We start from the raw sequence: 24,145 nt of genomic DNA, 5'->3' as shown, positions 1-24,145 counted from the left end.
CTTTAACTCTTCTCTCGCTGATTTGAAATACCTCTAAATTCATGTCCAAACTGAGATAAGACATTTGTACACTTCAATAAAAATGCATAAGTATTACAAGATGTTAAAACTGATGCCACATCTGAGCCCAGCTTTGTTTTAAAAGGGGAGACAAGTATTTCCTTAGATGAAAATTGTGGAGAGAATGTACCTGATCATGATCAACCTCTACTGGCTGCTTCTTAATGATCCAGGTGATGGACTCAGACAGGGCTGGACCAGGGAGATACTGGACCTACTTGGGTCCAGTAATCTAGACAGGTGGGCACCAGGCAGGAAGTGCCAAATGACCCAAATTCCATGAGAGCGTCCTGGCCAAGAGATTGGGTTACTGAGTCATTATTTAGTGGTGAAAACCACTCAGGAATCAGACGACGAGGTGATGGTTCTCAGGGAGTATCTGGAGATCAGCAGTGGTCCAGAGGAGCTCCAGGCCCTTCTGGGCAGCTACCTGAAGAATCGCTGCTTAGGATGGAATCATGCCCAGCCTTTGTTTCTGCAATTAACTGTGTATTTTTAATATTCCCCAGTGGGAAAACAACCAAAACCATTTGATCCCTCAATTCTAGTGCGGCTCCAGCAGGTAGTCTCCTCTAAGTATTGTTGGGAGGTATTAGACAGTGGCCAGCGCATAAAGAAGGAGGCTTCACTTCTTCAAGGGAGACTGAGAATTTTCCTTTTAAAATGAAATGCAGAAAAACAACCCCATTAAAAAATGGGCAAAGGACATGAGCAGACACTTCTCAAGACATACAAGTGGCCAACAAACATGAAAAATGCTCATCATCACTAATCATCAGAAAAGTGCAAATCAAAACCGCAATGAGATACCGTCTTACAACAGTCAGAATGGCCATTAATAAAAAGTCAAAAAACCACAGATGTTGGTGAGGCTGTGGAAAAAAGGGAATGCATATACACTGTTGGTGGGAATGTAAATTAGTTCAGCCACTGTGAAAAGTAGTTTGGAGATTTCTCAAATAACTAAAAACAGAGCTACCATTCAATGCAGCAATACCATTATTGCGTATAAACCCAAAGGAAAATAAATCATTTTGCCAAAAAGACACAGGCACTCATATGTTCACTGTCACACTATTCACAACAGCAAAGACATAGAATCAACCTAGGTGCCCATCAGCGGTGGACTGGATAAAGAAAATGTGATAATATATACACTATGGAATACTACACAGCCATAAAAAATGAAATCATGTCCTTTGCAGCAACATGGATGCAGCTGGAAGCCATCATCCTAAGCGAATTAATGCAGGAACAGAAAACCAAGTGCTGCATGTTCTTGAGAGAACTAAACATTCAGCACACAGATATAAAGATGGGAACAATAGACATTGGAGGTTACTGGAGAGAGGGGTGGGTTAAAAAACTACCCATTGGGTACTGTGCTCATTACCTGAGTGATGGAATCTGTACCCTAAATCTTAGCATCATGCAACATACTTATGTAACAAACCTGCACATGGTACCCCCTGTATCTAAAGTAAAAGTTGATAGAAACAAAAAAATGAAATGCAGATCAGGAGGAGCCAGAATTCTGTACTAAAAGGGGAGAGAGGAAGAAAGAGGGAAATGGAGAGGAAAAGAGGGGGAAAGAGGTGGGGACCAGAAGGATACAGTGGGGGAAGAAAGGGAGGAGAGAATATATGGGCCTCCAGAGCACAGCCCTTTGAGATTCTGAATATAGAAACAATAATCTGGGGGGGCTGGACAAAGGCATCCAGCCTGAAGGATGTGTTCTTTGTTCTTTCCAGCTGGACAAGGCAAGTTTCTGTAGAACTGCTCTCTGCTCCCTGCCTGTGGGTGGCAGCCACAGAAAAGAAGGCTGCTCTGGGTGTGTTCACAAGGACTTAGAAGGAGGCAGTGTCAGGAACAGAGGAGGGGACAGCAATATGTTCCTCAGTCCCCAAGTCCTCAGCAGCACTGCAGCAAAAGCAGGAAGCTCATTGGCCCACCCACATGATCACCTCTGTCACCTGCAATGTGACCCAGGGCCAGGGTCATTCATAAATTACAGGTCTCCTTCTAAGGCAATGTTCAAAGAGAACCGGAATACAGTTCCCCTAGTTAAACTTCCCAATTCAAAGTGCCTTGGTAATATCGCCACTCTTGAGATTGAAACATAAAATATATTTCAGGCAATTTAGGAAAAATACTACCCCACGCTTAGTTGATGGCATGGAATCCACCAATTTCTATAGCTCTTTATGATGTTTGCCTAGCTAAACAACAACAAATGAGAAAACATTAAAAACAACGGACATCTCACTGTAGAATTGGAATGAAATATGAATTAAAAATGACCATCTGGTGATTATCTAAAAACAAATCACAGTCTGAAACTGCTGAAACTGGCAATTTAGAATGTTATAAACGTCGCCGAATTAAACTGGACACAGAACACACGAGCAGGCTGTCTGAAGTTGTGCCTGCAGTCCACAGGGAAAGGTGCTCCTGCTCCACTCACCTCCCCCGGCCTTTCTAAGCCTTGGCCCACAGGGACCCTGGAGGCTGAAGCTCTTCAAACAGGCTACAGCACATGAAGGCCAGGCTTTCGGCACAGACCCCTAAGTCCTCAAGGGCATGTTCCAGGAGCCTCAGTATATAAAGCACGTTTTCTATTAATAGCTTTTGTATTTAATGCTTTGACAACTGGGGACACCACAAGCACTGTCCCTCCCAAGGTTGGCTAATTCCCAGAGAGAACAGACAGCTGCAAGAGCGCCCTTCATGGGCAATCCAGAGTTTACAGCCCCACCATCTACTTTATCAGGCTCTTACACCAGGGCCACTGTTCTCCTGCACCAATCACCCCACGGTCAGGTATCAGCCAAGTGGGGACAGCCCCCTAGGCCACAGAACACTCTGAAATTATTCGAAGTAGCCAATCCCAAGCCTGCATACCCTGCCTCACCTGTTCCTTCCCACTGAAAACACAATAAAAGCTCTTGCCCGCATTTTCCCCTTACTTTCTCTGCCTCTTAACCAACCCCGGTACTTCCTCATGTGGCCCTGCACGGTGTGTCATGCCTCCAGCTTCTAGGGATCTGGGAATAGGATCAACTTCTTCCTTCATGATAGTCATTCCCATGTCTGCATGTCTTACTATACCTGATTAAAACAAATCCCAGGCAATTAAAACACTCAGCCTCCAGTGCAGATTAAAGCTGGGAGCATGCAGGAAGCCTGCAGCTGCCGAACCTGCAAGAACTCAGTGGCCCCATGAGAGTGTGGCCTATGGATTTTTAACCCCAGTCCTCCATTAGCTAGCTGTGTGACCTAGCAGGAAAGCACTTAACCTCGTTGAGCTTCACTTTCTTCATCTGAAAAATGGAGACAATAATATTGCCATCAGAGAGTTCTTAGAAAGATAAACTAAGTACTTGGCAAATATGGAGTCACTTAGCACTCATAAATATTAGCTGCCTTCGTGAGGATTTCCTAGAGTTATCTGCCTTTATCTTTCTGTTTAAAATACATTCTTCTGTTTAAAATGTATTCTTTTTTATTTATTTATTTTTTGAGACAGAGTCTCACTCCGTCACCCAGACTGGAGTGCAGTGGCGTGATCTCGGCTGACTGCAGCCCCTGCCTCCCAGGTTCAAGTGATCCTCTTGCCTCAGCCTCCTGAGTAGCTGGGACTACAGGTGCCAGCCACCACGCCCTGCTAATTTTTGTATTTTCAGTAGAGACGGGGTTTTGCCATGATGGCCAGGCTAGTCTCGAACTCCTGGACTCAAGTAATCTGCCCGCCTTGGCCTCCCCAAAGTGCTGGGACAACAGGCGTGAGCCACCACACCTGGCCTAAAATACATTTTACATTTTAACCATTATTTATTTATTTGCCTTTATCCTTTTATACCAATGCTTAAAAATAGAGGTATGATACAAGCCACAGAGGTAATTAATTTTCTAGTAGCCACACTTAAAAAGTAAAAAGAAATAGATGAAATCCTTTTTAATAATATAATTTTATCAAATATATTCAATATATTATCACTTCAACATGTAATCAGTAAGAAAAGTTACTGAGATGGTTTATGTCTTTTCCATACTAAGTTTTAAAAATCTGTTGTGTATTTTATACTTCAGCACATCTCAATTTGGATGCTACCTTTTTCCTCAAAATACTTGATCTATATTTAGATTTAAAAAAATTTATACTTGAAAACATATATATACATATCCAAATGGTTCCAAACATTCTTAAAAGTTTTTCTTCTTTTTTTCTTTGGAGACAGAGTCTCGCTCTGTCACCCAGGCTGGGGTGCAGTGGCACGATCCTGGCTCACTACACTCTGCCTTGTGGGTTCAAGCAATTATTGTGCCTCAGCTTCCCAAGAAGCTGGGATTACAGGCGCCTGCCATCATGCCTGGCTAATTTTTGTATTTTTAGTAGAGACGGGGTTTCGCCATGTTGGCCAGGCTGGCTTCGAACTCCTGGCCTTAAGTGATCCGTCCACCTCGGCCTCCCAAAGAGCTGGGATTACAGGTGTGAGCCACCACGTCCGACCCAAAAGTTTTTCAATAACTGAATTGAATATCAATTTTTTAATTGAAATTTAAGTGAATTAGAAGTAAATTAAACTTTCATTTCCTAAGTTACACCAGCCACATTTCAAGAGCTCAAATGTCACATGTGGCTTGTGACCACTCTATTGGACGGCACAGTTTCATGCCATTTAAAATATATCCTTAACAATCCTCCTGTATTTCAAGCACTATTTATCTTACCAGTGTATGGATCCCAATATTCTTAAAGTAAACAACAATATTATAATGTTCTATGTTTTCATTCTAGAATACAACACATCATTTAAAGCCGGTGAGTATTTTTTACCTTTAAAAATACTCCTATCACCGCCAAACCATTTTCTTCCGGTGCTGCATCCTCAAAGTTTTCAAATTTGACTGCATTCCAATGCACTAAGTGCAGCTGAAACACCATGGAAAGAGGGTTAACACATGACTACACAAACTCTCTCCAGAATAAACCCACAGCCTCAGTCAACCTACGACATTTAAACACATTTCTTCACCCAAAGTAAAGCCACCAAGAAAAGCATATGACAATCCAAAATGAGATAGAAACAAGGACCAGGAAGAAATTTAGGCAAGAACAGCAATTAATATTTCTTTGGAATAAAAGGACTTAGGGAGTAAAAATAAAATTCATATAGCAAACTGAGTCGCATTTCAGTAAGGGATCAACATTTGCTCGTTCCCATTCTGCTTTCCATGAAATACTAACATCTAAAATCCATTTACATTTAAAGGAGAGAAAATGTTTATATTGAGAAAAATAAATTATCCTTATAGGAATCAGACAACACTTGAAGACTGGCTGGGTGCAGTGGCTCACATGTGTAATCCCAAGACTTTGGGAGGCCAAGGTGGGTGGATCATTTGAGGTCAAGAGATTGAGACCAGCCTGGCCAACATGGTGAAACCCCGTCTCTACTAAAAAAAAAAAAATACAAAAATCAGCAGGCGTGGTGGCAGGTGTCTGTAAACCCAGCTTCTCAGGAAGCTGAGGTGGAAGGATCGCTTGAATCTGGGAGGCAGAGGATGCAGTGAGCCGAGATCGTGCCTCTGTACGCCAGCTTAGGTGACACAGCAAGACTCCGTCTCAAAAAAAAAAAAAAAGTTGAAGACACACTTCTTTGAGAGATGACCACTTAAAATGTTCTTTTTATTGTTGATATTACATTTAAAACTAAATTACTGCCAGGTGCGTTGGCTCACATCAGCACTTTGGGAGGCTGGGGCAAGAGCATCACCTGAGGCCAGGAGTTCAAGCCCAGCCTTGGCAACACAGTGAGACCTCGTCTCTACAAAAAATTTTAAAATGAGTTGGGTGTGGTGGTACGCAACTGTGTAGTCCCTGCTACTTGGGAAGCTGAGACGGAAGGATCACTTGGGCTAAGAAGTTCAAGGTTGCAGTGAGCTATGACTGCACCACTGCACACCAGCCTGGGTGACAAAGTGAGATCCTATTAAAAAAAAAGCAAAACCAACAAACCAAACAAAACCTAAATTACAAAAAAGTTATAAGAAGCAATTATATTTCCTTATGATCTCCCTATACTTTTGCTATGGTTTGCATATGGTCTGTTTGGTCCTGCCAGGTCTCATGTTGACACCTGCTCCCCAATGTTGGAGGTGGAGCTTCATGGGAGGTGTTTGGATCACGCAGGCAGATCCCTTATAAATAGCTTGGTGCCAATCGGGTGGAAGTGAGTTCTTACTCTTAGTTCCCAAGATAACTGATTTAGGTTTTTTCTTTTTTTGAGACAGGGTCTCACTGTCACCCAGGCTGGAGTACGGTGGCACAACTGTGACTCACTGCAGCCTTGACCTGCTAGGCTCAAGTGACACTCCCACCTCAGCCTCCCAAGTAGCTGGGACTACAGGCATGTGCCACCATGCCTGGCTGTTTTGTTTTGTTTTTTTTAAATGTTTTTTTGTATAGACAAGGTCTCACTATATTGCCCAGACTGGTCTCCAATTCCTGGCCTCAAGCGATCCTCCCGCATTGGCCTCCCAAAGTGCTGGGATTACAGGTGTGAGCCATCGCGTCCAGTCACAGAACTGATTGCTGAAAAGAGCCTGGTACCTCCTCCTTTCCTTCTTCCCATGTGATCTCTGCATGCTGGCTCCCCTTGGCCTTCCAACATGAGGAGAAACAGTTTGGGGACCTCACCAGATGCAGATGTGAGCAGCATGTTTCCTGTATAGCCTGCAGCACCATAAGTCAAGTAAACCTCTTTATAAATTACACAGTTTCAGATATTCCTTTGTGGCAACACAAATGGATTAAGATAACTTCTCTACAAATCATTCCTTGTCCACCACTCATGAACTTATTTTCTGGCATCACCATTCCCCCAAGTCTCCTAAGTGAGACGCCTCAAGGTCTTGGTTAACTTTGCTTTCTGTTCTCTGGAAGAGGATGTCACCTCCTAGTTCTGTTGCTTTTATTTCAGAAATGCTTTTTAAAAGTTGCTATTTTCTATATTTCTATTGCCTTCATTTAATCTCCAACCACCTATCACTTGGATTAATCTCAACTTGTGGCCCTGCATTGTTGCCTGGGTTAATCTAAAAACATAAAGTAACTGGCTAATTAGACAAAATCATGCTATGCCACTCTCTCATTTACAAATAACTAGTTTCTGATGGGCCTGCCCTCCATCTACCCTATAATGCTTCGATGATCACCTCTCACTGCCTCTCCCCACAATACACATTCAACATTCTGGCCGCATCATTTTGTTTTTTGTTTTTTGTTTGTCATTTCCTGAACATTCTATCACATCTGCCTTTGCACAACTTTCCCTCAGTCCAGAATGCCCTTCTAATCCTCTTGGCAAACTTCCATACATCCTTTAATACCTAATATAAATGGCTCCTCCTTAGTGAAATCATCATAGACTCCTCTGAGTAGTCTGTATCACACGCCTTCCTCTGTGGTCCCATAGCCCTTTCAGAAACATTTTTCAAATCACACTTGCTTTATAATTTTAATTTCAAGTATTCTTCCCTCACTAGACTTTGCCCTTCGGGTGGTTGACAATTAGTACTCCTGGCACTTCGTGCAGTGCCTTGCACATAGTTGCCACTCAGAAAATGTTGGATACATAAATAATGATAAAATTCATACATGTTATTAGGTGGCCACAAATATAAAATGTGTTTTTCTTGCCTAATTATCCTTCTGCTCTGTATTGTGATCTTATATTTTAAAATGTAATTAAATAGAATTACTATTTAATATAGAAGTTATTTGCAAAGTAAGCCAACAGAGGAAAACTAGTACATATTCAACACATACACACACAGAAAATTGATTTCTGGTAAAGCTTTCATTTCATTTCATGCCCTTTCTTCTATACCAATTACAAAATCTGTACACAGAGATATATGTATTTGTTAAGAAAAAATATTACCCATACTAGAAGGAAACGTCCATAAAAAAGAGAAGGGAATTTTTCCATACGCTGAAAAGTGAGTCCAGTGATCATCCAGAAAGCCCATTCAGGGCATATACTCAAAAGAACAAAAAGAGACATTTGTACACCCATGTTCATAGCAGCGTTATTCACAAAAGCCAAAAGGTAAGGAATAGATAAACAAATGTGGTCTATCCATAATGGAGTATCATTAAGCCTTAAAAAGGAAGTAAATTCTAACACACACTACAACATGGATGAACTCTGAGGACATTATACCAAGTGAAATAAGCCAGTCACAAAAAGACAAATACTGTATGATTCCACTCATATGAGGTGCCTAGAGTAGTCCGATTCATAGAGACAGAAAGCAGAATACTGGCTGGGCATGGTGGTTCATGTCTGTGATCTTTGGGAGACCGAGGCGGGCAGATGACTTGAGGTCAGGAGTTCGAGAGCAGCCTGGCCAACATGGTAAAAACCCCCTCTACTAAAAATACAAAAGTTAGCTGGGCGTGGTGACGGGCGCCTATAATCCCAGCAACTTGGGAGGCTGAGGCAGGAGAATCACTTGAACCTGGGAGGCAGAGGTTGCAGTGAGCCAGGACTACCCCACTGTACTCCAGCCTGGGTGACAGAGCAAGAATCTGTCAAGAAAGGAGAAGGAGAAGGAGGAGGAGGAGGAGAAGAAGAAGAAGGAGTAGGAAAAGGAGGAGACGGAGGCGGAGGAAAAGGGGAGGGGAGGGGAAGAAGAAAGGAAAGAAAGGAAACAAAGAAGGAAAGAAGGAAAGAAAGGAAAGAAAGGAAAGAAAGAAAGAAAGCCAAATACTGATTACGCGGAGCTAGAGGGAGGGTGAATGGGGCACTACTGTTTAATGGGTAAAGTTTCAGTTTTGCAAGATGAAAGGATTTTTGGAGCTAGATGGTGGTGATGATTGTACAATAATCAAAATGTACTTAATATACTACTACTTAACTGTATTCTTATAAATGGTTAAGATGATAAATTTCATATTATGTATATTTTACCATAATTTTTAAAAAAAATTCAATGACTTCCATGCCATTGCTCACAAAGAGGTCAGAGAGAGTTTGATCTGTCCTCTGTTAATATGACACTGTTTCTTCAACTCCTTACAAGACCACCAGATCTTGCCCTCACCTGATTTATCTGTAGAATCTTCAAATTCCACGAGGAAAGAGTACTCATTATTCCAGACGTGGAGGCAGGTGGCTGGGTCATAAGAGATGGTGAGCAGTTTTAAGCCGGGATCATAAACACTGTCCCTCCACCAAATGTTGATGGGTGACTGTAGATCACCCCTGGGAACCAGGTCCACGCTCTCCCAGAGTGGATGCACTAGGAGAAAGCAGGTCAGGCTATTATCAAGACTGTCCACTATCTAGCATCATGTATGAGGCAATTCCACTTCTGGAGACCCTGTCAAGGCTAATGGGAACTAACAGCTTTAGCAATTAGCCATTCAGGGCCTTAATCAGCTGACTAAAGCAAAGGCTAAAAGACAAGCAAAGGCTAAAAGCAGAAGAACAGCATTCTGCCATCTTGAAAACCCAACTCATCTCAGTCTGCCTACTAAGCTCATCTAAACCAAGTGCAATTAGTCCTGTGATAACAGTAAAATGCATGGACATTAGTGCCATGTGGAAACAGGTATTCATAAATGAGTTTCTCTTCTTCATTGAGAATTTCCCAAGTCCCAAGCCCCCAAACTAGCTCTAAATACAAAGACAAACTAATTCGATTTTCAGTAACAGACTTATTTTCAAAAAACACACACAAAAAAATGCAGGCAGAACTTTGAGAAAGGAAATGTTCAATCAAGTATTGTCAGTGTTTAATTGGTTGGCTGGTAGAAATCAAGGCTTGCGTAGTCTGCATCCTTAAGATGCTCACCCCACATAACTGTGCATGCTGAGTTGAGTTCACCTCCTATGTAAGCAAACTCTGAGGACCAGGCAGCCATCCTGCAAAACCTGGGTAGAACATCGGCATTGCTAAGGTCCCTGGGGGTCACAGTGTGTCACAGGGATGTGGAGATTATCTATTAAGGTGTACACATACAATTCATCCCCCACAGGCACTGAAGACATTGCTGATGCTGATTGTCCTCCAGAGTCAAGCACCAGGTCTCTGTAGCAAGTCCCTGATAAGTATCAGCAGACTTGCTGATAACACAGAGCGGCCTGTTGAGACCCCCATGTGTGATGAGCAGAACCAATGTGTATCAGTTTGGGGTGGTCCAGTTTCCTGTCCTTTAGAAGTACCATGGATGGGTAGAATCAAGAACAACAGGAAAACTAGGAGAAACATGAATTGAGAGAAATCATTACCAACGACCCTCTGCATCTCGCCCTACCACTAAGAATGGGTCTAAGGATTTGAGAAATAACTAGGCAGCTCCTACCCAGTCAAATCCCCCAAACATGGCAGAGACACCCTCTTCTAAAAACCAGAAACTTCCCTCTGGCTTACTCTTACAGGGGGGATAGTTCTCCTGCTTCAGTAGCAGCCCAAAGATGAAGTTTAAAATCTGAGCTTTAGCTTTATTTTTTTGTGGGGGTGGGCAAAAGTGTCCTGGCAGTACAGACATTGAGCTCTCTTGGGAGTGTCCAGACCGGTGGTCTCAACAAGGAGAGTGACTATGGCCCCAGGGGACATTTGGCATTGTCTAGAGACATTTTTCATTGTCACAACTGGAAGAGGGTGCTACTGCCATCTAGTGGATAGATGCCAGGGATGCTGCTAAACATTCCACAAAGCACAGGAGGAAGCCACCACTGCAAAGCTACCCAGCCCCAAATGCCAACAGTGGCCCAGTTGAGAATCTCAGTCTACAGAAACTCAGAATATTCTTCTCTTTTTCCTATTTCTTCCTATAACATAGTATTCTCTTATCTCTAAAGAGATTTAAACCTAATTTAAAAAATTAAGTTCTACTTTAACTATAAAAGGTAGACATGCAGGTTTGGTATATGGAGTGACACTGAGGCTTGGGGTCCCAACGGTCCTGTCACCCCAGCCAGTGAGCATAATACGCAACAGGTTGAACCCAATGTTATTTTTCTTAGTATGAAAGAATTCCTCACAGAAGAACAATAATTTTCTGTTAAATTTAGGAGCCAAAAATTAAAAATGCATTTGAACTGGCACAATATTTCAATACTATAATCTGATCAGAATGCAGATTCCTTCTAGAAAGCCCTTAAAAGGCCGATTCTATTTTTAAAGATTCCTGACACAAAGAGACTACGCACCTTCCCCTCTAAGACACTCAGACAGTGGTTGATAATGTGAGAATTCACATTCTTCAAAGCCATTCAATGAGGATCTACTGTGAAGACTAGGGAAGAACTGGAGTGACAATCAGCTCCCTAAGATGATGCCTTGGTCACCCTTAATTGTTGCCCATCTAATTCATGAAATGGGAAGTATCAACACTCACACTCATGCAAATACCAGCCCAAGAAAACTGGGCCTATTCCTGCAATTGCTCTTTAATGACCATAACGACACGATCAATTTATGCCCTTCAGTTTACAAGTTCAGCTTCCAGAAGGTTTTCTTTCCTCCTACCCACCTCCTCCTTTTTAAACAAAGACCATCTAGGCTAGACCATCCAACCCACTGTGGGGAGAGGCAGTCCTTGGTCACTATCCCCCTATTGAAGCCAACTTTTTGCCAAGGGCTTGTTTTGCTAATGATAAACTCACACTTTTCTTTTCCTCTTCCCTCCCCTTCTACCATTTAACAAAATACAGATAGAAATGATTTCTTGGCAGTTGTCATACTTTCCCTCAAAACAGGAAGGTGATGACAAAGCATTCTAACAGAGGCTTCATTTTCAGGTTTTTCTCATGTGTAGAAAGTGAAGAGACTGTGACTATTTCAATCATGGTTTAAGTGAGCGAAGGGCACACTGTCATTAAAAAGGTGTCAATAATCTCTCACTGATGAGCAAGAAAACTCCTTTAGATTTCATGGTGAGGATGCACTTGGTCTTAATTCTTATTTATATGCCTAGTCCTGTGTTTGACTTATTTTATGCTTGCACCACCTATTTCTCTAGCCTCCTTGTATGTCCCTGGGCTCTTCAAATGTAGAAAGCTCATTTCTGCATCAAGCCCCTTAGTTCCTGATTCTCCTCCTCTGCTGGAATCAATTTCCCCTCATTCCGCTTGGCACTGGCTCCTGTTATTGCCTTGTCACCTTCTCTCCTCTTTGACTACCCTATTATAACATGATCCCCTTGAATTTTTAATCATAGCACTCTGGTTTTGTCCTTCACAACATTATTACATGGGTATAGTTATAATTGTATGTACACGCACTTAGTTATCGGCCTCCCCCACTGCTCTGCAAGCAAGCTGGCTTTTTTTTTTTTTTTTTTTGTGAGACGGAGTCTCGCTCTGTCGCCCAGGCTGGAGTGCAGTGGCCCAATCTCGGCTCACTGCAAGCTCCGCCTCCTAGGTTCACGCCATTCTCCTGCCTCAGCCTCCCAAATAGCTGGGACTACAGGTGTCCGCCACCACGCCCAGCTAATTTTTTGTATTTTTAGTAGAGATGGGGTTTCACCATGTTAGCCAGGATGGTCTCGATCTCCTGACCTCGTGATCCGCCCACCTCAGCCTCCCAAACTACTGGGATTACAGGCATGAGCCACCGCCCCTGATGCAAACTGGCTTTCAACTGCTATGGTAGATCGAATGAATCAGATGAAGCGTATCACTGAAGAAGTTTGCTTCTTTTTGCTTTATTTCCCATTACCGCCACGGATCACATTATTTTTCTTTAATGATCATTCAGGTTTAGCTCTTCCTCACCTTGCCCAGACCACTAGCCTAGTTCTGAACCCTACACTGCAGACTTCACACAAAGCCTCTTGGTCACCTGTCCTCTTTTCTCACTTCCCTTTACCCTGAGTTCAGCCACTCAGTTTTCCCAAATCACCAGCTTCGTCAGGGTGCTCCTGTGCTGAAGACAGTACATCAAGTGGAACTTCTATGTCCAAGTGCCTGTGTTTTTCTATTAGAACCCTCCTCACTTATCTAATCATTCTCCTCATTCTTTCCAAACGCTGGTGTTCCCATGCTGCCCCCTTGGTCAATCCTCAACGAGTGGTGCTGTAAACTTAAAACACCCAACAGGCTTTGAAGACTTGGTGCAAGGTAAAGAATGTAAACTCATTAATAACTGTTATATGGATCACATGTTAAAGTGATAATATCCTGGATATACTGGTTTAAATGTTACTAAAATTAATTTCACCTGTTTTCTTTTCCCCTTTTCTAATATGACTATTAGAAAACTGAGAATTACATGTGGCTCAATTATATGTCTATAGGGCAATGTTGCCCTATACCCTCATGTGCTTTTTATCTGGTCCCTTGCTATGTACCACCCTTTTTATGAGGGATGTGCTATTTCCTCATGTAATTGAAGACCATCTGTGTAGGCCTTGGCCTTAGTGCAGTGATGGGATACACAGGGACCCTCTGTATGACTTGGCTGAGGATAATCGCAGGATCACAAATTGCCTTGTTAGAGCATCAGGGCTGTAAAAGGCACTTGGATGCCAAGTCCATTAGCCATAGGATACACATGCAGTTATCAGCACAGGAGACTAAAAGCCCACATTTCTTGGTGGTCAGTTCCAGGGCTAATAGTCAGTCCCAGGTAGCTGAAGACAACCCTGAAGCCATTAGTACAATTCCATGGGACTCCCAACCCTCCCACTGTTTCTCAAGATCCTTCGAAAGTTAATGAAGACAATATAGCCTGAGGCATCCCAGCCTGTATCAGAGGTCTTTAGGAAGACACTGCAAAACAAGCCTGTTAAAACTCTTGTCCTCATCTGTACAAACCCCCATGGCAAGTTTACCTATACAACAAACCTGCACACATACCCCTGAACTTAAAAGTTAAATTAAAAAAAAAAAAAAAGTATTGTTCTCCAGGCTTTGGTTCTTCAAAATTAATTGGAAAAATAATAGAACTTTATAACACAGTTGAGTTCTAATATAGATCAGTGCTGTCAAATACAACTTTCTCTAAAGATGAAAATGTTCAGTATGGTAAGTTGTAGTCACGTGAGGCTATGTTAATGTGCTTAAATTTACAGGTAAATACCCATAATGGCCACATTTAATTGTGGCTACATTTTAGACAGCGCCATTCTAGTCCAAGTTATCCTAAAAGGAAATGTTTCTTTTCTTTCTAAAAGCAGGGACGATCATGAACATTAAGAATCACTGGAATAATATTAAATTTGTACTATTTACATTAATCTTTATATTTCATTAAGAATTAACATTATTAATTTTCCTATGGTCTAAGATCTCAGGCCTAATTTTTTTTTTTTTTTGAGACGGAGTCCTGCTCTGTCGCCCAGGTTGGAGAGCAGTGGTGCGATCTCGGGTCACTGCAACCTCCGACTCCCAGGTTCACGAGATCCCCCTGCCTCACAGCCTCCTGAGTAGCTGGGACCACAGGCGCGTACCACCATGTCTGGCAAATTTCTTGTATTTTAGTAGAGAAGGGGTTTCACCATGTTAGCCAGGATGGTCTCAATCTCCTGACCTTGCGATCCGCCCGCCTTGGCCTCCTAAAGTGCTGGGGTTACAGGTGTGAGCCACCGTGCCCAGCTACCTAAATCTTTTTATGTGATTATTATGCTAAATTTCACTAGATGATACACTAAGTGAAATTGATTTTATTTTCATCTTGGATAACAGGTGTAGGCTTTTATTTTTATCTTGTTTTATTACAAGTCCCTCAAGTTAGGACTTTCAACATTTACTGTCTGCTACTTGAGATAACAGCAAACAGCAATCTGAGTTGCCAGCTAAAGATTATCTGTGGAGAGCCTTGGGAGCAAAGATATGATGAGCAGAGAACTGGGCTGATCTGAAATGCTGCTTTCCGAATTTGCCACAACCTCCTACTTTCATTCACTCCTTATTCTGCTTTGCCTCCTCTTAAAATGGTCAGATTTAAAACATCTGAGGCAGGCACTGAGCCTATGATGATGATAACAATCAAAGTACTAGAAGTAGCTGCCACAACTGAGTTTCTTTTCTTTTTTTTTTTTTTTTTTTGAGACAGAGTACAGGTCCCGGCTCACTGCAACTTCTGCCTCCCAGGTTCAAGTGATTCTCCTGCCTCAGCCTCCTGAGTAGCTGAGACTACAGGCATGCACCACCATGCCCAGCTAATTTTTGTATTTTTAGTAGAGACGAGGTTTCACTACGTTGGTCAGGCTGGTCTTGAACTCCTGATCTCAGCTGATCCGCCCGCCTTGGTCTCCCAAAAGTGCTGGGATGAGTCACCGTGCGCGGCCACATAACTGAGTTTCTAACCCTCAAGAATCTCGGGTTATTCTTGGTTACAAGTGTACACTAGCCTTCCACTGGGGTACTGAGCTGTCAGAAACAATGAGAATTGTGTTTACAATTCAGCAGATGAGGGTCCAGAATATAGGAATAGGACCTGCTCAAAGGCCCAGGGCAAGAAAGACCACAATATTCTTCTTGGGGCAAACAGGTTGGAACAGTGAAATATACCACAAACAAAATCAAATGGTGACTTTCACCTGTTTTTTCTAGTAACTTAGAAACAAGAACACGTCATATAATACAGCTATTAGTCAAGTGAACCCCACCTCCTCGAGGGACCACTGTTTGGTTTCTGTTGGCACTAAAAGCAGCAAACTATCCTAATGGCATAGGCTGATTGGACTTTTAGGCATTTAACTCTCAACTTTCAGGAAAAAAAAGACAAACAAACTAAAGATCGAGGCAGAAACCCCACACTCACACAAAACGTTAGTAACTAGATAAATATGACTAAATTTTTTCCATGTTAAGCCTTAGAATGCAGTGCCAGGGTTTGGAATAAGCCAATCTGGGTAGGATATGGGCACACCCAGCAATCATAAATTTGTTATGACCCCAACCAACTCATCTCAAGGAGAACATAGTCAATGTTGGGATAAAACAAAATAAATTTTTAATCAAAAATTCTTTTGAAGCAGTTTCAAGTCAATGGATCCAGCTAGATCAACATTATTAATGGAATTCCTTTTCTTACGTGCACAGAGGTTCAAAAAGGGTAAACCCAAAGAGCACAATCTGAGAAACCTCAAATTCTGAAACAAGCCAGTATTTGAAAACTATGTAAATTCATTGTGAATAGTGAAAAATATATTTAAAAAACTAAAAGATATATTTAGCCAATTCATTAACCACATCTATCCACCATCACAGACATCTCTCCTATCATCTCAGTGGTTCTCTCCCAGGGTTATTTTGCCCTCCCTCCCAGGGCACATTTAGCAATGTCCTGAAACATATCTGAATGTGACCATTTGGGGAGTGCTACTGGTAAGAGATCAGGGATGCCATTCAACATCTAGTGAGCAAAGGGCAGCCCCCACACTACAGAATGATCCATCCCCAATGTCCATCGTGCTGCAGTGGAGAATCCCTGCAACATCCAGCCGCGGATAGTACCTTGTATTTCCAGGAGGGGAACAAGATGAGAAAGGCTTGAGGAAGACCATTTGCTGCATCACACAATCTTCTGTTTTTACAGCAGAGCACACACTTGCAAATCAGTCAGCTAGAATTAATTCTGCAATTCTTAACTCTGGAGAGAATATTCTGAAGCATGAAGCCACTGAAGTGCTTGCAAACATTCATGTGCAGCTTCCAGCAATTTAAGATTCACAGAAATAATCTGCAGTTTGTGGATCAACCTTAGTAAAAAGACAACTGCTAACAATAAATAATAAAGAACAGGTTCCAGAATATCCGAAACTTTCTCCAGTTTCTGCATGACATCATTGTAACATTTTAACATTTGTCAAGAAAGAATGTTCCACATTTATTTTACTGGACAAATAGAGACACAGTTATTCTCACAGTCCATAAGGCATATAATCTCACACCGGAATGCCAATGACATCATAGCGACAAATGCTTAACACACGTGATTTTTATAAAACCAACAAGTCTTTTCTCCTCTCTTTAATGAAATGGTGTACTCACAGGTTTATTTCTGGATTTTGTAAGTACAAGTACAGAGGCTGCAGGATGGCCTGGGCCTTGGAATGTGGAAGCTTCTCCACAGCAATATGCATGGGGACACAGGACAAGTGACCCTCAGGCTGTTCATCACCACCATCTTTACCCTGAAACCTTGATCAGTTCCCAAATAACTTGCAGGAACCCAATAACCTAGAGGGAAGAGGGCAGAGGATTGAAAGCTGTAAACAACAGAGACTTAAGATCATGAGAAAACCTCTAAGTAGGACAATATTCAGACTAGTAATACACACCCTGAGGTGGAGGGGAGGGCAAATGGGAGTCAATTATCCATCCACTCTTGTTCCTCAAACTCATTGGTCACCCCAAGATGACAGACCCACTTGCTTTCCCTCACATTCACTTGGTGCTCCTGCCTGCCCACCAGCCACATGGACTTTAGTTCTTCCAACTCCTGCCTTTCCCTCCAGCCTGTGCAGATGCTCTTCCTTTCCTGGACTCTCTCTCCATCTGTGCGTGGTGAATCCCTACCCCCACTTCAGGTGACTGACACCAGCATCCCTTCCTCTAAGCTCTCCCGACCACGTGCTCACAAGGTCAGCCCGGAACTGCTTTGTGGTCACAGTGTTTATCACAGTCAAATTAATACCTGACCAGGAATGTACTTTATCACCGCATCCTCTCCAGTATCTAAGCCCCATGGTGGCAGGGACCGTGTCTGCCTTGGTCAGAGCTGCATCTCTTAGGGACACAGTGCCTCATTCAAAATGGGTGCTGGGAATACTAGTCAAGTGACCCGAGTAGGCTCCCTTGGGGACAAAGATGTTGGTCCTAACTTCAACTAAGAACTGTGCCATGACTGCCAGCACGCTCTGACACAGTACTAGGGGTCTTTCCTTTTCTCCAACGCCATCACCCATTTGTAGGGATGTCTATACTTTTAAAACACTTTTAAATATTTCTCCTTTGAGAAGAGGGTCTCATATCCCTAGCTAAAAGATCCAAAGGACCCCCCAAATCCTGCCTGATCTAAAAGAGGACCCTCCCGATGAACCCCATCTAGTCTCACAGGGCTGGGATTCTGCCAGTTAGCACTTTTATTTTAAAATGTATTGTCATTTCTTTTGCTCCAAGCACATTGGTGGGTGCTATGATGCAAAGATGACCAAGACTTGAACTGTACGTTCCAGGTATGTAATTTCTCCCTTAGGAGTCTCTTGAAATGCACATAGTATGGGTAAAAAAAACACAGAGCAAACCAGTTCACAGCAGGGTGTTTCTGCCACCTCAGATTCTGCCTTCTCTTGCCAAAAGATGGGCTCTCAGCAGTATGGCCATGCTGGGGTGGGGGTGGGGTTGGGGTAGGTGGGAATGGGTGGCAAAAGACACAAACATAGAAGTTGAGGGGCACTAAAGACACATTTCCCCTACAAATCTGAACTTTATTTCTTCATACCATCTTTCCAAGAAGAGTGTAAGATACAAAACCCACATCATGGTCCTCAGTGATGCTGAGCAAGGAGGCAAACATGCTTTTATCCTCCCCTCTTTGTGCACATTCATGCTAGTAACTGGCTGTGCACTAGCTCCTCTCCTCTGCACTGCTGTCCTTGACCCTGCTCCATCTAAGCTAGAGGGAAGACTACACCTACGTGAAAGGAGCGAGAATCATCTCTATGTGCACTGTGAAGTAAAGCACAGCAGGATGAGAAGCCAGTCTTTTGGCACAGTGCCATGCGCTTTGCTTTGTGTATGTGTCACTTTGCGAATGTGCGCTGAACTCAGGGAGCCAGAGATGTGCAGCCATTACATTAAAGGGGACTCGTAGGAAGTTTGTGAATCCCATAGAGGTTCCTTACCTCTAGGCTTGACTCCCTACTGGAGGTCTTCAGGCCAATGTATTAGTTTGTAAGAAAGTACCATAGACTGGGTGGCTTAAAAATTTTTGTCTCACGGTTATGGAGGCTAGAAATCTGAGGTCCAAGTTCTCTGCAGGGTTGGTTCCTTCTGAGGGCAATGAGAGCTCTGTCCCAGGCCTTTCTACTTGGATGGTTAATTTTATGTGCCAACTTGGGTAGGTCATGGTACCCAGATGTTTGGTCAAATACCAGTTTAAATATCACTGTGAATGTATTTTTTAGATGAGATTAACATCTAAATCAGTAGACTTGGAATACAGATGATTACCCCTCATGTGGGTGGGCCCTACCCAATCAGTTGAAAGCCTTAAGTGAAAAAAAGACAGGTTGCCTGAGGAAGAGGAAATTCTACCTCCAGACTGCCTTTGGACTGGAGCTGTGCCATGGCACCAGTTTGTGCTCACAATCCAGTCTGAATGTGTCCCCAAAGTTCACGTTTTGGAAACTTAATCTGCAATGCAAAAGTGTTGGGAGGTGATTAAATCATGAGGGCTCTCCCCTCATGAATGGATTAATGCCATTATTAGGGGGAGCTGGTTAGTTTCTGAGGTAGTGGGTTCCTGCTAAAAGGATAAATTTGGCCTCATTACCCTCCTTCCCTCCTTCTTCACCCCCAACCTCTCCCACCCCTCACATGCACATGTTTGTGCCCTTCTGCCTTGTGCTATGGGATGACGCAAGAGAAAGCCCTCACTAGATGTTGAGCAGATGCTGGCACCATGCCCTTGGATTTCCCAGCCTCCAGAATCATAAGCCACATAAATTTCTGTTCATTAAAAATTATCCAGTGTCATGTATTCTGTTACAGCACAAAACTGAGTAAGACAGGCTGTAATATCAACTCTTCCCTGGTTTCCAGCCTGTTGGCCTGCACTGCAAATTTCATGAGACTACATTCACGAGCCAATTTTTAAAAATAAATCTCTCTCCCTAAACACACACACACACGCGTGTGCACATGGACACACACAGGCACACCCACACATACATACACACACACACACACAATTGGTTTTGTTTCTCTGGAGAACACCTAATAAACCTTGCTTCTGGTAATTCCTTGGCTTGTGTCAGCATTAAGTCCAATTTTCATAAGCCATTCTCATCTTGTGTCCAAATTTCCCCTTTAATTAAGGACACCAGTTATATTGGACTAGTGGCCACCCTAATGACTGTAATTACCTCTATAAAGACCCAATCTTCATATAAGGTCACATTCTGAGGTACTGGGGCTTAAGACGTAAACATATATGAATTTGAGATGGGAGAATGCAATTCAACTCGTAACAGTCAGTGACACCTAAAGTATGTCTGCGTTGCCTAAAAGGTGTTGACAATTCTCAAACCAAAGTTACAATCACTTTTGTTTCGTTTTATCTGTGTTTGTGTAAATACAGTTTTTAGTGGGAGTGTGTATGTCAAAATGTCTAAGGAGATGAAAAATCACCTTGTTGAAGCCATGTAAAAGTCTGGCTCAGGATTTAAAAGAGACTGCCAATAAGCTTTCAATATCTTATCTTGATAGTACCTGGAGCCAGGTGAGAGCATCTGGTTTTTAAATAACTTCACTATCTGAATTCACTTAACAGGTTTAAACAGCAATAGACCATGGGGTCAACTGAATTTAGAATCTGTTTTCCCCTTATTAGAGCAAACTTCAAACTTGTACAAAAAAATGGTGAGAATAAATCACCTATATATCCAATACTCTATTTCAACAATTACCAGTTTGTGGCTGGATAGGGCCTAGGAGAGCTAAGTCTTTTGTGCTATACATCCTTTGCTATCACTGATTATGCATGTATGCCTTGGATATTACTAACATGTTCTTTTTCTGTTGTTTTGCAACCTTAGAAATGTGTGAAAAAAGAAAAGATTCTAAAAGTCTTTAAATGTCATAAGTATTTATTAAATGCCTCATAGCTTGAACTCTGCCTGATTAAGCGACTTATGCAAAACAGACGGAAAAGTACTAACAAAAGGTTACATTGAAAAATTCCTTGATTGGCATCAGATTGACTCTTCATTTTCTCAACTCCTGATTTCAAAAGGAAGCCTGCCTTCTGCAATTTCCTGAAACTTAAGATATTACACTGCTATGTCTTAAGAAAGCTTAGCTTCCTCCTCTCACTCACTCCTTCCTTGAGAGCGTGATCCCAATCTGAGGTTGCCAAAGGTTTCAAAATATATTTCTTATACCTGATTTGTGTGTTGCAACTAACGTGCCCCAGTGTGGCCAGTGACATGATGAATTTCCCTCTTTCCATTAGATTTCCTTAATATTCATATGCAATCACAAGGCACTCAACCTTTATTCCATTGCAACTGTGAGCAGTGGCAGCCTTTTTGCCTGGTTCCAAGAACAGGGCAGCTACGTATAGGCACAGAGAATGGTGTCCTTGCTGTTTTGGCCTTTCGGTTAATTCCAGCCCAGGTACTGATTTAAAATAGCCCAGAAAGTTTTTCATTTCCAAAATATTCAAGAACAGTTCAGCTTTTCACTAAGTCCCTGAAGACGGGGAGGTGGGGTGAACTTTGGTTCACCAGGGACTCTGATGCAGGCGCTGCGAATAGTGACTCCTCTGAGAGATGCGCAGGGGCAGCATTTCTTACCAGAGATTTCTGACTATTCTCCAAACTCCAGCAAGACTTTCAAAGTGCATAGTGGAAATGGTCAGATTATCAGTAAAGGAAGAAGGGGAAGCAGAAAGCAATGTGGTATTCAACGGCTAACAGACAGCATATAAACAAATTAAGGTTTATGCATCTTCGTTAACTCATTTCCCAAGCTTTTCCAGCAAAAGTAAACGTGAGGGAAGTACACTGATATTAATACTAACGCGTTTCCAGCAGCCTCAGAGCAGCAGCATTTAACGCTGAATATCACACAGAATCCCAGTCACCAAGAATGTCTGCATTTTGGAGGTTCCTCTCCTCCGGCTCTGCGGCAGGGCACAACAGAAAAACTCAGATTTGTCCACGGTACACAACTGTGCTTTTGATCTACTCTGGGGTGGCTGTGTCTGTCCACAGCCCCTGGCATAGTCAGGTGGGAAGATCAACAATGCAGACCCAAGGGAGTCCCAGCTTGCTGCTCCTCAGTTTCTGGAAATGCACTCCTCTCATCCCGCAATGTCTCTGGGAAAGCTGTTTTACTTTTTAATAGACAGAATCCTAAAAGGATGTCTGGTGATCCTCAAAGTGGAGAAAGAGAGCTAGAGTGGGGAAGTGGCTACTTCCCCGACGCCAGCCTCCCACTCCCATTCCTCCGAGAAGCCCCGCCAGGACCCCGGCCAACCTCGCGGAACCAAAAGCCTCTCTGGCTCCAGAGCCGATAGCGGCACGCGGTCATGTTTGCGGCAAGTGGCAGAGTTCCTGCCCTCTCAGGCAGACCACCCCTCAATGCTGCCCACGCTCCTTACTGCCGCCCGCCCTTACCCGAACGACTTACCTGAGTCAGAAACTCCACGTTCGCTCCCGGGACCCGAAGATCCAGCACGCGGCCATGTTGCCCACGCCCCCTCACGTTTAGCCACGTCCCCACGCAGCAAACGTCATTTCGTCATTCCAGGCTACGCCCCTATCAGTCCCGCCTCTGTCCCCGACCTAGGCTCAAATCTCGCCCTGACCACGCTTCCCCTGCGCCGGAGTCCACACCAGCTCTGCGCTCTGGCTACACATCTCCTGTCGCTGCCACGCGCCTGCACGCGAACTTGCCCACGCCTCTGCCCTCCGCCTGCTCCACCATGTTTGTTACGCCCGTCAGAGCAACAAGGCACGCCCACACGTAAGGACCAGGCCCCCACGTTCGAGGCACGTCTCTGCGTTCCAACTACGTCAGGTCCCTACTTCCCTTTTCGCGCCACCTCCCCTGTCCGTCACTACTCCGCTGCCTGCCTTTCCAGCTGTGGCCACTCTTCCACGCTTCAGCCAGTCTGCGCCTCTGAGCGCAGTTCGTTTCACATACCAGTGATCATCCAGTCACAACTATTCTGCCTACCCTACCTCCCTCCCTTGGGCCCACGTCCTTACTCCGCCTAAAGTATGCCGACCCTCCCGCCAATTCGAATATCTTTTTTTACACCCTTGGGACTACGCCACGCCCTTCACGTAAGGGATAAGGACAGCTCGTTCGGGTCACGCCCCTGCGGTACGCCTGGGCCACACCTCTTCCGCTAAGCCTTGTGCCTGCGCTCCTCACTGGCGGGGCCGTTCCCGCCGTGGCTAACCCCTTCCTTTCTCTAGGAGCAGGCAAGACCCGTCTGGTCCGCGTCACATCTCTTCCTGCATTCCACACCTCTCCTTTCTGGCCAGTCCTGGCCGTCCTCCTAGGCCACGTGCCACAACCCTAGGGTCCTCATTGGCCACGGGCACCCGGCGCATGCGCACTTGCCCACCTTAAGTTCTGGCCACGCCTTAGGTTCCCAGGCCACCCACTTTTGGTTCCACTCTGGTCACGCGTCTGCCGCCAGTTCCACGCCCTCTGCGCTCCTTTTAGGTGAGAGACTTGATTCCGGGAAACCACGGAGGAGTTGGAGGGGCCCACCGGTCTCTGGAGAGAACTGTCCAGGTCCTGGAACCAAATGTCCGCGGCATTTATAGAGTGAAATGAGCCTGCGGATCTCTGATCCTCTCTTAAAAAGTGACTTTCTCCATGTATTTCCCAACTCTAAACACCACAACTCGTTAAGCAAAAACCGAGTAGGAAACAGAACTGATGGGCCAGTGGTGAAGCAATGTTCCTTCTAGCTAGGTTTCATGTCCTTTAGCCCGACATGGAGATCAACTGGAACCATGTTCCTTCCAGCCCCTCAGCGAACTTTAAATGCTAGGGAGATGCATGGAGTAAGCACACTCCTCTATTTCCTGATGTGTCCTGCTGATGACTTTTCCTAGTTGCTTGGTGCTCTAATGCTGTCTAGGTCCTGTCGAGACACCACCACATTCAGACCTCTGTTTGCAGCCCCCTGCTCCAAGATTACTCTTTTTTACTCCCTCCATGCGCAATTCTGGGTTCACAGGAAAAAAGTGAGGAGGTTATTACCAGCTTTTCTGTCCAGAAATTTCTGAACGGACATTCTTGGAGGATGAACACTTTCCATTAGCCATTCATTCATTCATTTACTCAAGACAGATTTATCAAGTATTATGTTC

General features: G+C 43.7%; 2 protein-coding genes across 5 annotated transcripts in view; one reads left to right on the top strand and one right to left on the bottom strand.

Annotated features, from left to right (window-relative positions):
- CA5B (carbonic anhydrase 5B) overlaps positions 1 to 22,780 on the bottom strand; it is a 112,601-nt gene extending 89,821 nt beyond the window's left edge. For 2 of the 4 annotated variants that reach the window (XM_077988460.1, XM_077988463.1), the window contains exon 1: positions 22,443 to 22,780. The gene's annotated coding sequence lies outside the window, so the exon portion shown is untranslated. Of the gene's footprint in view, positions 1 to 4,897; positions 4,994 to 9,171; positions 9,312 to 22,442 lie in introns of those variants that run through there. The other 2 variants (XM_077988461.1, XM_077988462.1) reach the window with 2 other exon arrangements.
- The window catches only part of CLTRN (collectrin, amino acid transport regulator), a 55,945-nt gene continuing 47,048 nt past the window's right edge, over positions 15,249 to 24,145 (top strand). Inside the window, exon 1 of the mRNA XM_077987965.1 lies at positions 15,249 to 22,778. Coding sequence (XP_077844091.1) covers positions 22,394 to 22,778 — 385 coding nt within the window. The 5' untranslated portion in view covers positions 15,249 to 22,393. The remainder of the gene's footprint in view (positions 22,779 to 24,145) is intronic.

The sequence above is a fragment of the Macaca mulatta genome, chromosome X (assembly GCF_049350105.2).
Source record: "Macaca mulatta isolate MMU2019108-1 chromosome X, T2T-MMU8v2.0, whole genome shotgun sequence".
NCBI lineage: Eukaryota > Metazoa > Chordata > Mammalia > Primates > Cercopithecidae > Macaca > Macaca mulatta.
Note: the sequence above shows the minus strand (reverse complement) of the source record. Positions and strands in the feature narration are given on the sequence as shown.